This window comes from Podarcis cretensis, assembly GCF_951804945.1.
Source record: "Podarcis cretensis genome assembly, chromosome: 4".
NCBI classification, from domain to species: domain Eukaryota; kingdom Metazoa; phylum Chordata; class Lepidosauria; order Squamata; family Lacertidae; genus Podarcis; species Podarcis cretensis.
In genome coordinates, this window is record NC_137173.1 from 56,994,081 (window position 1) to 57,008,726 (window position 14,646).

The 14,646-nt window shown below is 44.0% G+C and overlaps 1 protein-coding gene across 2 annotated transcripts in view; it reads right to left on the minus strand.

Moving 5' to 3' along the window:
* Window positions 1–13,432, minus strand: part of PRDM15 (PR/SET domain 15) — a 36,875-nt gene extending 23,443 nt beyond the window's left edge. Inside the window, exons 1-6 of one of the 2 annotated variants that reach the window (XM_079974592.1) lie at window positions 13,036–13,432; window positions 7,512–7,557; window positions 3,745–3,838; window positions 1,874–2,027; window positions 897–1,149; window positions 467–586 (exon numbers count right to left, since the gene is read on the minus strand). In XM_079974592.1, the coding sequence (XP_079830718.1) occupies window positions 467–586; window positions 897–1,149; window positions 1,874–2,027; window positions 3,745–3,838; window positions 7,512–7,548 (658 nt within the window). In that variant the 5' untranslated portion in view covers window positions 7,549–7,557; window positions 13,036–13,432. The remainder of the gene's footprint in view (window positions 1–466; window positions 587–896; window positions 1,150–1,873; window positions 2,028–3,744; window positions 3,839–7,511; window positions 7,558–13,035) is intronic. The other variant, XM_079974593.1, reaches the window with a different exon arrangement.
* Between the last annotated feature and the right edge of the window lie 1,214 nt (window positions 13,433–14,646).

Below are 14,646 nucleotides of genomic sequence, written 5' to 3' on the forward strand. Positions count from 1 at the left end.
GAGCCCCAGGCAGCATGGCCAGTCATCAGGGGTGATGGGAAATGTGGTGCAGTAACATTTGGAAGGCCACAGCCCCCATTTCACCCACCCAACCCTGGTCTAGACATTCAAAATATCAGGCTTAAACCTTTCCTTCAATACCCATCAGAGATCAGTTCCACCTCAAAACCTATCATACGCCATCAGATTTTTCTCTAATACAGAGCTTTCCCAACTGTGTGTCATGACACATTAGTGTGTTGGCTGCAGTGTGTACATGTGTTGTGTGAACTCTCTCCACACTCCTCCCGGGGCTGGAAAGGGGTTAGTTTAACATTCAGTTTGCTAGTAAAACTGAATTACTGTGTCACAAAATGATGCATGTCTAAAAAGCGTGTCAGCAACATGAAAAGTTTGGAAAGCTCAGCTCTAACAGGTGATTTGGCTATATAGTGTTCGCACAATAAGAACCGAAGAGTTTCCATACCTGAAAGTTTAGAACGGGGGAATTTTAATTTTTTGAGAGAATAAGTGCCACTGGAACAGGGAGGCTTCGAAGTAATTTTGTTTTCTTCTTGGTCACATTCCATCACTACTAAACAAACATCTGTCAGAGAAATAATGTTTGGATTAGTTTATTTTCCTACTAACCACATTGCTGTTACAATGCCTGGTGTGCCTCTGTTGAAACTTAGATCCTTGGAAGCTGTTTTAATTTTAAAAGTAGAAAATATCAATAGGAGGAAGCATTCCATTACGTGTAACAAATAATACGAATCAGGACATAGATTCTATCAATTTCTTTTCATGTGAGGGAGATGTTTGCATGAAATAAGCCCCACAGAGAAAGTGGGAACCTTTTTCTGAGATAGTTAAAAAAACTACCCACCACCCATCCACGAAGCAACCCAACGTACCATTGGCAATGCTAGAAACTTGCTTTAGAACGGGCTTTTCCATTTTTTTGGCGTAGAAAGCAGCATACCACACTCGTAACTCGGTGCCTGGTGGGATGTCCCGGGATGTAGTGAAGTAAATGTCATTATCATGCTGGAAGGCAGACAGGTTCTGGTGTTCGTATTGGTTGGCTGGCCTCACCATCATCATCCAGTTGCAATCATCTTCATTAGATGTATCAAAATACACTAGAGGTCCATCCTTCTGAAAAACCTAATAGACACCCGTGCAAAGAGGGAATGCAAACTTTGCAGTGATGATCAACAAATAAATAGCCGTAGACAAGGATGCATTTTTGTTACCATACTATGACCTGCCCATGTGGTCCCTGCATTACATTACTGTAATGGCATGAGAGGAAGAATCTGGCTTCCATGCTACTGTGGTAAGTGGTAATGTAATATTATGAACTGGTCTGACTTTTATTTCATACCCCTGACTTCACAGATACAGGCAAGGTGAAAGCAAACCTTCCCCGTCAATGTGTGGGGCACATAAAGTTGTGGCTGCCAAGGAACAATCAGGAGTCTTACAGTGCACTCCCAACTGTTCCTGTGCCACCTGGGCTAGTATTTTGAGCCTTTCAAATTTGGTACAAAAAGCAAGCCCTGCTAGGATCAGGTCCACTCCATATTTCTTACTCCATCTTCCCCCATATGAGGACTGCCAACACCAGCACATCTTGCTTGCCTGACTGCACGTGTTGAACATTAGCTATTGGTACTGAAAAGGCTACTCTGTGTGTGTGTGTGTGTGTGTGAGAGAGAGAGAGAGAGAGAGAGAGAGAGAGAGAGAAGCAGGGAATGATTAATGAATGAACTGGCTAACTAAAAAAAGAACCAAATGAAGCAAATACATGTTCAGACAATGGTAGAGCCTGGTTGCTCCATTTCTTAATGCCTTCACATTATCACCAACCCAAACAGTGTCATTGTACCTTTAATGGAAATGCTGGCTCCTTTTCCAGTTTGGTAACTCTCTTTGATTCAAAGGGGCCAAACTGGGTACGCTTCACCAGCTGTGTTACTGCAAAAATGCCTTCAATCCCATCTTCAACTTGCCTGATCTCCAGGTTGGAGGGAAGGGATGATCTAAGAAATGAATATATTGACGCATAAATGAGATGACTCTACAAAAGATCTTCCAGCATCCACAGAAGAAAAAATTCAGCCCTGGCATCCACAGGGAAGAGCTGAGGCCTCATCCAGACTTCCATCTGTGCCATTTTTTTAGGCACAGACCTGGGCTTTAACCCTCTGTGTTCAAGTGGTCTTTTTGACACTTTCTGTGAGGAAACCCACATTTTACCATTAAATTGGAACAAATGGCAATTTACATAGATTGCCATTTGCACCAATTCAGCAGTAAAATGCAGTTTCCCCACAGAAAGCACCAGGAGGGAGGGGAAAACCCCACTCAGACATGGAGCTTTAAAGCACCGATCTTTGCCTGGAAATTGTGGTGTGAAAGAAAATCTGGATGGGCCCCGAGTCCTCTCTCCTCAGTGACAAAATTATCAATTGCAAGGGATAAATTTTCTATATAAACCTTCTACATTGACAGAGTAATTGAAATAAAGAAAAATGACACAACCTTCCACAACGTTATATAGTATGAGGATCAGTAATTGCCTATGAATGGGTTCAACAGATCTCTAATAAGTGGTAATCAGCAATTCCTCAGGACCATTTCAAAAATTATTTTGTCTATAAAAACATAGGTAGCGACCTTATGAACATTTGTCCATTATGACAAATGTTGCCTTCTCTGATAGGCAGGCTATTCAGGCAGAGGCCTATCCCATCACCTGCTACTTGATCCTTTTAATGGAAAATGCCAGGAACTGAACCCGGGACCTTCTGCATTCAATGCATGTGCTTGATGAGAGAGTCCCTCCTCAGCAAGCACTTCCATATGGGAAAAGATATGAAAACCCTGTGCAGATCTACACCCACTTTCACCTTCACTGAAGTTATTTCCATGTAGGAAATCTAAATTCTGAAGTGACCCTGAGTCTCAGGTTTTATGGTATAAAATGCATACCATGCTACACTGAGGAATGGTATAAACAGCATTAATAATACTAATAATTAAGAGAAGTGCGACTGAAGATGCTTAGGCAACCTAAGAAGATCTTCACTTCAAGTTGCTGTTTTTATTGACAATTTATTAACATCACCAATGACTGAGGAGAAAACCGATCTGGCATCTAGGTATTGTATCCTTTGCCTACGAAAGGCATTTTCTCTGCTTCTCATGCTTCCAAACAAGACTAGCACCCCCAAATCTGCTCTGGAGAACAAGCACCCCCAAATCTGCTCTGGAGGGTTGAAGGAATCCCCAGAGGAGATTTGCAGGGTAGTCGTTCTGCTTGCACAATGACTTAGGTACAACTAAACTGAGTCGTCTGTAAATTCCGTTTTTGTGTCGTTCACATTGTACAATCCACATGCTCCCCTGACACAGATGTGATTAGCCTTGCTTTTCTCCCTCACTGCGATAAATGCCAGGAAGCTGTCATCTACATATAAGAAAAGGCAAAGGTTCTACCCTGGCTGGCAGGACTAATTGGCTCCCCATCTTCTCATGCTGCTGAAAACACTCCAGAATGAGATCTTGCAGCTTAGAATTGTTTGGGAAACATTTAAAGTTGCATGCATGTGAGTTTTCCAAGACTGGGAGCACTCCTAGTTCAAAATGTGACACTAGAAGCAAAATAAGTGAGAACAGAAGACTCCCTTTTGCATTGCCAATCTGGCTTCATTTACTTTAAAATTAAGCAAGCCAACAAGGCAAGAGTTGGCTTACCTTGCTCGACTTAGCACAAAGGAGTCTTTGACCATCACCACTGGGCCCAGTTCTGGACATTCAGAATCATGATGCTGATTGCAATCTTCACACCCTGAAAACAGACAAAAGAAAAAGCAGGTAGCCATGGAGAAAGCCAAGCAGCTTCACAGTGTACTCCAACAACTGTGATATTCAATTACCCGGCGGCCACGTACTTGTTTGAATCAATAGTATAGTTCAACTCATCCCAGGGATAAATAAGGAATAAAATGGCACTTGTGTTATCAGACTATAACAGCACCTGCAAAAATTCCCAAAGAAAATAGGCTTTGAATAAATGTCTAACAATTATAGTTTTGTCAGTCGAGGAAGGATGCTTAGAGGAAGGGGAAGCAACACTTGGTATAACCGATTCTGGCTGGAAAATAATATTCATATTCTCTGAATCAATGCGTGCAAAGCCGCTTTCTTCTGGATGTTACACAAACACCTTTCACCAGACTGTTTTGTAACCATTCCAGCTCAATTTACCTCAAGTTACGTCTCTTCAGTGTTCAGAGCAAAGGCTATTCCAGAAACCAAGAGGCATCACCATTTTCCCAGGCTCCACAGAAGAAGCAAACATCTCTAGGAGTGAGCTTTGTTTACAGCCATAGCTGCTTCTCCCTTTTTTGTAACAGTAGATCCATTCCATCTTCCAGGCCATGCTTTTCAGAACGCCCTGTTCTAAGCACAGGCCCAGGACTTGCACAGACTGGCAGGGCGAATTCGGGGATAAAGAACATTAGCCTGGCTGTGGTTGTATGCAGGGAAAGAACTTCAGAATAAAAAAGCTCCATCTACTGAGCTTCAGAGGAACCCAGTTCCTTATTTTGAAGAGCCCCATGCCTGTAAACAACCGTGGGCAGGACACAACATGAGTGTGCTGGCTTCCCTCCTCACAGCTGCTTTATTCCTCCCCTCCTAGTTGGGGAGGGAGCAGCACACATGCTTTATATGCAAAAGTTCAAGCCCTGGCATCTCCAGTTAAGTCTGAGATCCTAGGGAACTGCTGAAGTCACCAAGATTATGGAACAATGGTCTTGCGCGGTACAAGGCAGTTTCCTCATTGTCCTATGAGAGAGCTTATGCATGCCTGAATAACATGCTAAGCCAAATATAATGTAATAAAAAGAGCCCTGTTGGATCAAGCCCCTCTAGTCCAGCATCCTTTTTCTCACAGTGGCCAACCAGATGCCTGCGGAAAGTCTGCAAGCAGGAGTTTGGTGCAGCAGCATTCTCCAAACTTCTGGGTTCCAGCAACTGTTCTCCACAGTGGATGTAGAACAAAAGCATTGCGGAGAGTAATCTCCAATAGCCTTGCCCTCCATGCACCTGCCTAATCCTCTTTTAAAGCTGTGGCTCAGCTTCCATGTCTTTTCTTTGGATCTTAGTCGGAAAGCAAGTCCAACATCACCTCTAATCGTCTTTTGTGCCAAGGAAGGTTGCTTCCAACCCTACCTTTCACTCATTCAAATGTTAGACCTGCACCAACACAGCCTACAGAGAGCTTGTTTATTAATTATCCTCCATGCACAGGTCTTAAGGCAATGCACAAGGTACAGTTTTTAAAAGATCAGATATATGTTGTTGGTTTTTTTTTTGGGGGGGGAGCAAACAGGCACCCATGGCAGAGATCCATTCATCCAACTGGAAAAGTGCATTGAAAGCCCTGCTCTGAGTTACAGTGGTGCAGGCTTCTGAGATCCTTGGAACTTGTTAGAGACATCTCCCGCCAACCACAGTGTCCCACCGGGTATATAACTTGGGCCTGCATGGTATGCCAACACCTTGAACTTGGCAGTCAGTGCAAACCCCCAGGCAAGGCGTTATTTGCTGGCAGTAGTATGCTCCCAAGCTGCTACATTCTGCACCAGCTGCAGCCTCCTGACCAACCTCAAAGGTAGCCTCACAAACAGAGCATGGTTTCCAATCCGTGGTCTTCTGCTTTCAAACCAACACTACTGCAACTCACTATTTTGCTCTCTAATGCTGTCTCCTGTAGTGCTGCTACAAGTCATCCTGTATTTTTTTAGTAGTATCTCAGACACATCGGCTTAGCTTGCTGGTAAAAAAGCAAAAAAAGCACCACAGCTGTCAGCACTGCAGAGTCATCACAACTAAACAGCACTCTTGCATGCTCTTTTATGCCTTGGGGGCATCTGCAAAGCTATTAGTGCTGTTCTAACCCTTCAGTATTTATTTATTGTGATGGTGCGTGAAGAAAAAAACACAGAACAGCAAAATAATGAAACAAAACAAATTGTTTGGTTTGTAAAACGAGACTGCTTGAAGCTACGAATGTCTGTGATGTCAGTTGCTATAAATTAAGTACCACCACCACCACCACTTAAATTCTAGCCATGAGAGGAAGAATCCCACAGTGAACAAGAATTCCTACTAAGGATTATTCAGAAGCTTCTCACAGAACTGCAAAAAAAAAAAATTGTGCATTTTCCAAGCACATGCATCTCAAAATTCTCCATACTCTTCTGTGGTGCATCTTCAATCCCTTATAATAAGTTTACCTAGTAGTAGGGAACAAAACACACCTTTTACCCTATGCCAAACAAGTGCACTTATCCCACCTTTGATATCACGAGACACCAATGCCCAGGTGTACTGTTTGAAAGGGTGTACACATGTAAAATTCAGTGTGTGTATGCCCAGATTCAGCAGCTGATACCTCAGATAAAATCTGTAAATCCACAGTGCAATCTGGGCCCATGCATTTATGGCAGCAGTTCTGAAAGGTTGTGGTGCCCCAAACTGGTGTGGCAGGAAAGGATGGCAAGTGTAGCGAAAAGATTCAAGGACAATCAAAGAAACATTTAAACATTTCACTATAGTATAGTATCAAAATAATTTTTATTATCTGCAGAATATGGATATGCAGTATCAAATGATACTGAGCACAATCCTAGTTGTGAGCTAGAATCACGGTTCAAACATAGTGCCAGAGAAGACGCATTTATCATTAGTTTGGGAATGATTCAAGTTCTTATGTAGCTGCATTGTTTCATACTTTCTGGTTTCCCATGATCATATTATAAAGTAGTTGTGTTCTATGTTATAAATCAAGTGCTGCTAGTTGTTGTTTCTTTTTGTTTCTCAATGTATTTCTAATCACTACAAAATTCAGTGTGGCACAATCAAATTTTTATTCTGAAAGTATGGCTCAGAGAAAAAAGTTTTGAGAACCAGTCATTTATAGTTTTGAACACCATGCTTCTGTCCCCCTCTCCAATCCCCCTTCTTTTCTGTAAATCCTAGTTTAACCTCTCAGGTCTCATCCCCAGACAAGAGGAAGACTAAGTATATGTGCTTGCATTTGTTCACCTTTATAGCTTGCCAATGTGCCCACTAATACCTCCTATAAGCAGTTGCAAAAGGTCTTAGTAAATATCCCCAGAAAATTTACAATGCATGGCAGACTGTTTGCTGTGCCTGCTCAGTTCCTGCCTACACTGGCTCACATAGCTGTCAATGTTTCCCCCTTTTTAAGGGAAATTCCCTTATTCTGAATAGGCTTCCTCACAAGAAAAGGGAAAAGTTGACAGCTATGGGCTCAGCCTCTCCTAAATGGAACACAACCACTTAAATTGTCCGCATTTTACTGGGTGCCGGGATCGGACATCCATTCTCTTCTATTTTGAACACAGGAGAGGTGGCAGCCCTTATTTGGCTCTCACTGACAATTAATATTCAGAGGCATATTTAATGCAGAAGTATTCTTGGATACTTACAGATAAGCACGGCCTCCTTGCTGCCATCCTCTGCCATTTTGAAGACCTTTGAAAACAGAAGGGACAGATTTCAATGAGAGTGTTAGGCACTTCATAGCAAAAAGCTCACCTGCCCAAGTTATGCGGATTCCAACATACTAACGAAAGTGCTTTTTATGCCTAGGAGAGGCTGGATGAAAACAGGCCCCAGGTTACATTTGGCTGGAGTTTTGCTATTGATTTCTAAAGAGCTATATTACTCCCTACAGTTAAACACAGAACATAACTCACAAAATTAAAGGAGCTGCATTCTATTGAGTCAAGCCATCAGTCAGATATTGTCTACATTGATTGGCAGCAGTTCTCCAGGGTTTCAGATGGGATATTCCTAGCCCTACCTAGAGATGGTAGGTGCTCTATTGCCTTCCCACCACCCACTAATGTTATTGTTTTAAGAACACTGTGCACAATAACTTGAAAATTTAACATTCAACCTTGTGTCTGAATTGCAGAACATGACAAGTTTCCTAAACAAACATAACTTCCATACAGGAAAAAGCATTTACAGAGCTATGTATGGCACATGTCCATTCCAAGTGATCTTATACATATGGTGGAAAGCCCTAGCCAATCCCATTTGAAAATGGACGTCACTTGAAAAATAAAAATAAAAGTGAGGTACCTAGCTTTGAGGTTGCAAAGAAAAACATGAGACCAACATATGTGGAAAGATGAAAATCAATTAAGACCAATTAAAAGTATCAAAATGTAATAATTTGAAATGTATTGATTTCCACAATAAGTTCTTATGAAACTGTGCATATAATGTGGACATTTGGAAGGATCAAACAGCTGGTAAAGAGTTATTATTCTCAGTACTGTTTCCTGAAATAGCAAAAGGCAGGTTTGTTGGCTCATTTTACTTTAAGTGCAATGCAATAATAATAATAATAATATTTACTTAGATTGACATGCCCTTCACCAGAACGTTCCAGGGCAGGTTATATCACTATAAAATACATAACTGAAAACAGGTTAAAAATATTTTCAATCACAACTAGAGTGGGTCCTAAATTATATGTATCTCAAGTGTAAAAAGAACAGGGTAGAGATGAATCTTCAGTATACAACAAAAGCTATGCAATGAAGGTGTCAGATGCACCTCTGTGGGGAGGAAATTACACATCACTTATGACCCAATATTTTCCAGAAATTATGATTCTCGGAGCCCAGTACTTACTGTTGCAGTCCAGCTTTGGTTTAGCTCAGTGCAGCATGGCAGCAAAAAGGACCAGGGAAGGGCATAGCAGCCGTGAGCTCCTCTCTGGAGGCGGTATGGTCCTGCTAAACCAGTGTTCCCAAACTTGGGTCTTCAGCTGCTTTTGGACTACAGTTCCCATCATCCCTGACCTTGGTCTTGCTAGTTAGGGATAATGGGAGTTGTAGTCCAAAAACAGCTGGAGACCCAAGTTTGGGAAACCATAGTTTGACTTGGCATGACATGCAGACCACAGGGTGTGCTGCTATTGAGAAAACTGAAGGCTACTTGTAGCCCAAGAAACACTACTTTTTGCAGAAAGGTGTCAGCTTTCTTATGCAAAACTGAGTACAACTGAGATTCACACATTGCAACTTGAGGAGATACTTGGAGCGTCAGATAATCCACCACAATCCGAAGAATATATCTGAAGTTTTTATTTCTAAGATGGCACTCGCTGCTTACTCAGATGCTCGTCTCCCCAACTATCATTGACGACCGCTTCTAAGCTTTCAATTTGGTACTTTCAGAAACAGCAGATTCTGTTCTGAAATGTTTTCCAGGTAACTGCAATAGCTAACAAAGGAGAGGAGCCAAAACTGGTATTTATTTGGGAGTCTTCTAGAAATAAAACTCCCGATTGCAGAAAAGACAAGCAAGGACATAGACATGGCACTTCTTAAGAGGGCTCTTTAGCTTTTGCTTATGGAGAGGCAATCTATAAAACAGAAAGAGCTTGGTTTCAATTATCTCCATTTGTGTACATTTACCTGAAGGCATAAAGGACCCTGGCAGTTCACTTTGGCTTAATTACCTAGAATGCGCATGTGGTTAAGCATGAAATTCACCAACTACCTCTGAACTTGTGGGGCACAGGATGTTTTCCCAATAGATATAGGGACTAAGTGAATTAGGGATGCTTCACAATTTTATGTAGCAGCAAACATCCTTTCCACAACATGGATGCCCAGTACAACTAATCCTAGCTCTCTGGAAACACTATTTTGACTCTCATGCTGTTTTGATTTGTGAGCAAATCATTTCAAGTGTGTATTTTATGTAACAAGTACCCCATAAGTCTGTTAGCTGGGATGGCTCAAAAAGTGATTAAATTCAAATGATATTCTCTCCATAGCTAATATATGATAGCTAAATGGCACCTACATACTCAGGAATACTCTTCTGAATATCACATGCTGGGGACAGAAGGCTAACTTTATACCCTGCTTGTAAACATCCCAGAAGCACCAGGATCCTGGGAGATAAACAAGACATGTCCAGGAAAACGAACACTGACTTTAATTGTGTTTTGACCTCCACCTTCCTCTAGGGCAGTTTCCCAAACTTGGGTCTCCAGCTGTTTTTGGACTACAGCTTCCAACATCCCTAGCTAGCAGGACCAGTAGTCAGAGATAATGGGAATTGTAGTCCCAAAACAGGTGGAGACCCAAGTTTGGGAAACACTGGTCTAGCACTACCGTCCCAAACATTGACTTTGGCTCACAAGTGGTACAACGAGAATGAACCCTGGATAGTCCAAAATTAGAATCATAGTTGGAAGAGTTCCAAAGATCTAGTCCAACCCCGGGCAATGCAGGAATGTGCAGCAGTCCCACATGTGGATCGAACCTGCAACCTTGGTATTATCAGTACCACACACTAACCAGCTGAGCCATATAGATGACAGATGGGAAGGGGGGGTGGAACACTGCACTATACAAGTCTTTAAGTTGCAAATCAACATGTTGACAAAAGCAGAGTCAATACATTTTATACTTGGTTGCAGTATTTATACATTCGTGGCAATTTTCAGTGCTTATAACTGTTGTTAGCACTATGTTTTTTTCTTCTCTTTTTTCTTTTTGGTATTTTTAATTCCTTAGTTTCCCATTGACACACAAGGCAAAATTCAGATGCACCATACTAATTAATTTTATTGCAATGCTTTCATTTTGCAAAAATATAAATGAATAATCATACTGATATCAAGGCTACATGACTACAGAAATAGCATCCATGAAATAAACACAGATAATAACTTGCAGTAAACTGCTAATTGGTACATTTTTCTTTGGGCAAGATAGGTGAGGAAGCAGAACTAATTAAAGCAGCATCAAAAGAGTGAGATCATATCTGAGTATAGCTGAGAAAACATAGACACCTGATACTTAGTAAACAGTCCAATGCCAATCCTACAACTAGATGAGATTTTAAGACAAACATGCAAGTATTTGCATGATTAAAGGTATTAGAGAAAATTTATTTACATCAATAACAGGAGCAGGAAAGAGACTGCGCGGATTAATGGATTAACTAATATCTGAATTTGTGCAAGGAAACAAGAAAAATGCTTTCCAATATTTTATTTTGCTCACTTATTGAATATTATAGTATTGGTTTTAAATTTACGAGAGATTATTTTGAAGCATCTTTGCCACCTTAAATGGGCCTCTAATAGCAAACTTCATGGGTTCCAAAGGTGTTTTAGGACCATACAATGGCACCCATGCATCTTGCAGCTGAATGTATCAATCATCAAGTACGCTGTGGGCACCATTAAACAATAAAATTTATTGAACAAACATACCTCCCCCTTTATATCTACTATCAACAGTGGTTGGAACATGGAGCCTTAATTAACTTCCTCAGCAGGATGTGACCATGTGTGAAGGGGAAAGAATAAATGCACCATGGAAATCGGCAGTTTCCCTTGAAAACACTCCATGACATTACGCTGAGTGTGTCAACACAAGCCAGAGTGCAAACAAGTATTAATGATGGAGAATCCAAAAATTGGAAAAGCCTCCACCCCCATATCAGATTAGTACATGAACAATAATCCTACTCTAAATTCCATTTTGGAGATTTTACAAGCCACCTATGACGGGTCACTTCACACATTCCTTTCTGACATGTTAATATTTTTGACACAGTGTAGTATGTGGCCCTCAATGCAGGTAAACAGGTCAAGAAACACTGCATCTGCATTCAATGTCTTTTTATTAAAACTAGTTAACACTTGCAGTTTTCACATTTATTTTCAAACATGGACATGACCCCTATGATTAAACTAGTATTTTGAAAAATGTGATAAAAAGAGAGCAATTTATGCCACTGGATGAATCTGCCTGGCTAACAAACCTTTGCCAGTCCATCCACATCAGAGGATGAAATACAGTTCCAACAGTAACTGCTTACAGCCAAATGGATGATTGGAGAATGAGGAAAATACCTGACTCAAGCATACATTTAATATTTAAAATATCATGAGAATTAATTTATCAGAATATAATATCAGCGGCATAATCAGCAAGCTATTCTACCAGATCTACTTCTCAACCGAGGCGAGTGGAGAATTTTTTTAAAAGAGCATTTTATATGTTTATTTTAAAGAAACCCACATTGTTTCAATGCATTGAGAAAACGCGACTGCAAAGACAGGACGTGCCAGATATGCCGAATTTCCCCAAGGTCCGCGCGCGTGTGTGTGACCTTGTGTATGTGGCACAAAAGGACCAAGCGGGCGCCAGAGAGGGGGCACAATCTGCGGGAGAAAGCGCTGCCTGCGGATTTTAAGGAGAGAGTCCCGCACCACTCCGAGTCGCTGCAGTCTAGGGAGCAGGCCACCTCCCCACGCCCCCTTCGCAAGAGCGGCGCCTGCCCTGCCCTTCTCCAGCCGCGCACCAGGCGCAGGCACGGCGGGGGAGGGAGGGCGCTTTGTCCTGCCCCCGGGCAAGCCGAAGTCCTCCGCTTCCCAGCCCCAGGGCGAGCCCGAGCCTTGCCTCTTGGGGTGCACCGCCCGCCCGCCCGCCCGCGCTCCCTCCCCGAGCACAGGGGCTGCCCCACCCAGGTCCGGTGAGGGTTGGAGGGGAAAGGAGGAGAGGGCGCGGGGCGGGAGAGAAACGCAGCCCAGGGCGGCGGCGGCGGAGGCGCCAGGCGAGCCTTGCCCAGGCGGGCGGGCGGGCGGGCGGACGGGCGGCTGCCTGGGTTGGGCTGGGGATCCGGGAGCGGCTCCGCCGGGTTTTGCCTCGGACCCGCCTCGCCCCCTCCACGCCGCGCGGCCGCAGGCGGCTCCTGCCTGTAACAAAGAACAGGCGGCGTGGAGGAGGAGAGCGGGACGGAGGGGAGGGAGCAGCAGGCGGCGCCGCGGCCGCTGCCGGGGCCCCGCCGCGCCTCCCCGAGAAGCGCCCCGCGCGCGCCAGAGGGGGCCCGCCGGCCCAGAGTCCCCGCGCGGGGGGCGAGGGCGGCGCGCGGCGAGGCGGGAGGGTGGGGGAGGGGCTGCCTTACCTGCTTTTGGAATGTTCACACCCGGATCGAATCCGGGCTCCAGGTTCCGATCCGAGCCGGAAACCACGCGCCACCGGAAGCTGGAGCTTGGTTGTTCGCGAGGCACCATGGGAATCGTAGTTCAGGGAGTCGGGGGGGGGTGGAGTGTTGCTGGCGCGGCGGCTGTGAAACCAGGGCGGACAGGCGAGGTGGATGGAGAGAGTGGCAGGCGAGCTTCTGCTGAGCCGCTTTGTGCTAAGAAGAGGAGAGGGCAGAAGTTCTATGGCAACGGCAGCAGCCAAGGGAGGGATGGAGAGGGAGGATGGGCAGCTCTGTGTGACACGCGCACATGCGCGCCACCGCCTGGCACAGCTGAGCACGGGTGAAATCCTGGCACCTGCCCAGGATTACAGTTTCGGTTAAGCGGTGTTAGTTGCCTGACGAGGGACTCGCTTCTGAAAAACATGCCGTGCAGTTTTCGTGTTTTTCTAAAAGGCAACGAAGTGCTGGATGACATTCAGGAAGGAGACGGAGCGCAAACTTTTGCAGGGCTGCATAACCGCGTCGGAATTAATGCACATGGAAGGTTGCGCGTCCGAATGGTTCAGCGTGTCAGAGACAGATGTTTAGGGGAGGATGAGACGTTGGGTTCCACTAATTAGGGGTACCAGCTTATTCTGAGAGCAATCAACAGTGCTGGTGTTGACCTTCATTAATGCCAAAGGCTTGGGTTTAGGTTCGTTGAGGGACCGACCGCCTTCGTCCATTTCATCCTGCCCAAGAACTGAGACCTCCCACACCGCCAGCATCCCTTTTCTCCGTCCTTTCAGGTATTAGCCGTAGATAATATCCTCTTGGGGAGAAACAAAATAAAAAAATTCCTTCCAGTAGCACCTTAAAGACCAACTAAGTTAGTTCTTGGTATGGTCTTTAAGGTGCTACTGGAAGGATTTTTTTAATTTTGTTTTGACTATTGCAGACCAACACGGCTACCTATCTGCCTCTTGGGGAGGACGCCCTCCCCTGAAAGTTTCGTCTGGCTCCTTCACTGCTTGTGTTTCACCAGAACAGTTAAATTTCTCTCTTAAAACAGGCCTTTAAATTCCATCCAGAGTAGCTGGAATCAGCAGAGCATTCACTGCCAGTGGCTCTACCACTCAAATGTTCCCCCCCCACCTGCCCATCCTTAAGGTGACTGGGAAAACTATACCACACCAGACAAAGCAATATACAGGTGGGGGGGGGGGACACACAGCAGTTTAGAATACAGAAGCTTCATCCATTTTGGTGTGAGGTGCCCTGTGTGTTATTAAAATGATATTTTGACAAAATCTTCCATAGTTTTTCTAGACCCCTTTACGATGGGAGATAGGTACTGCTCTTTTCTTTTTTTACTTCCAATGCAAGCTGAGCAGAAAAGGTTGATAACTTGCTTCTTTCAGCTAAGCTGGGTCCACACTTAGTGTGTTAATACATTCCTAGGTCAGTTCTCATGTGAGCATTCATGGACCTTTGTCTACTCATGAGCACAAACCAGAGTGCAAACCAGTATTGAGGTGGGATAATCCAACAAGTGAGATGGTTGTATCCACACTGCCCAGGCTTGCACTCCGGGGAGGTCACTTTGGTGCT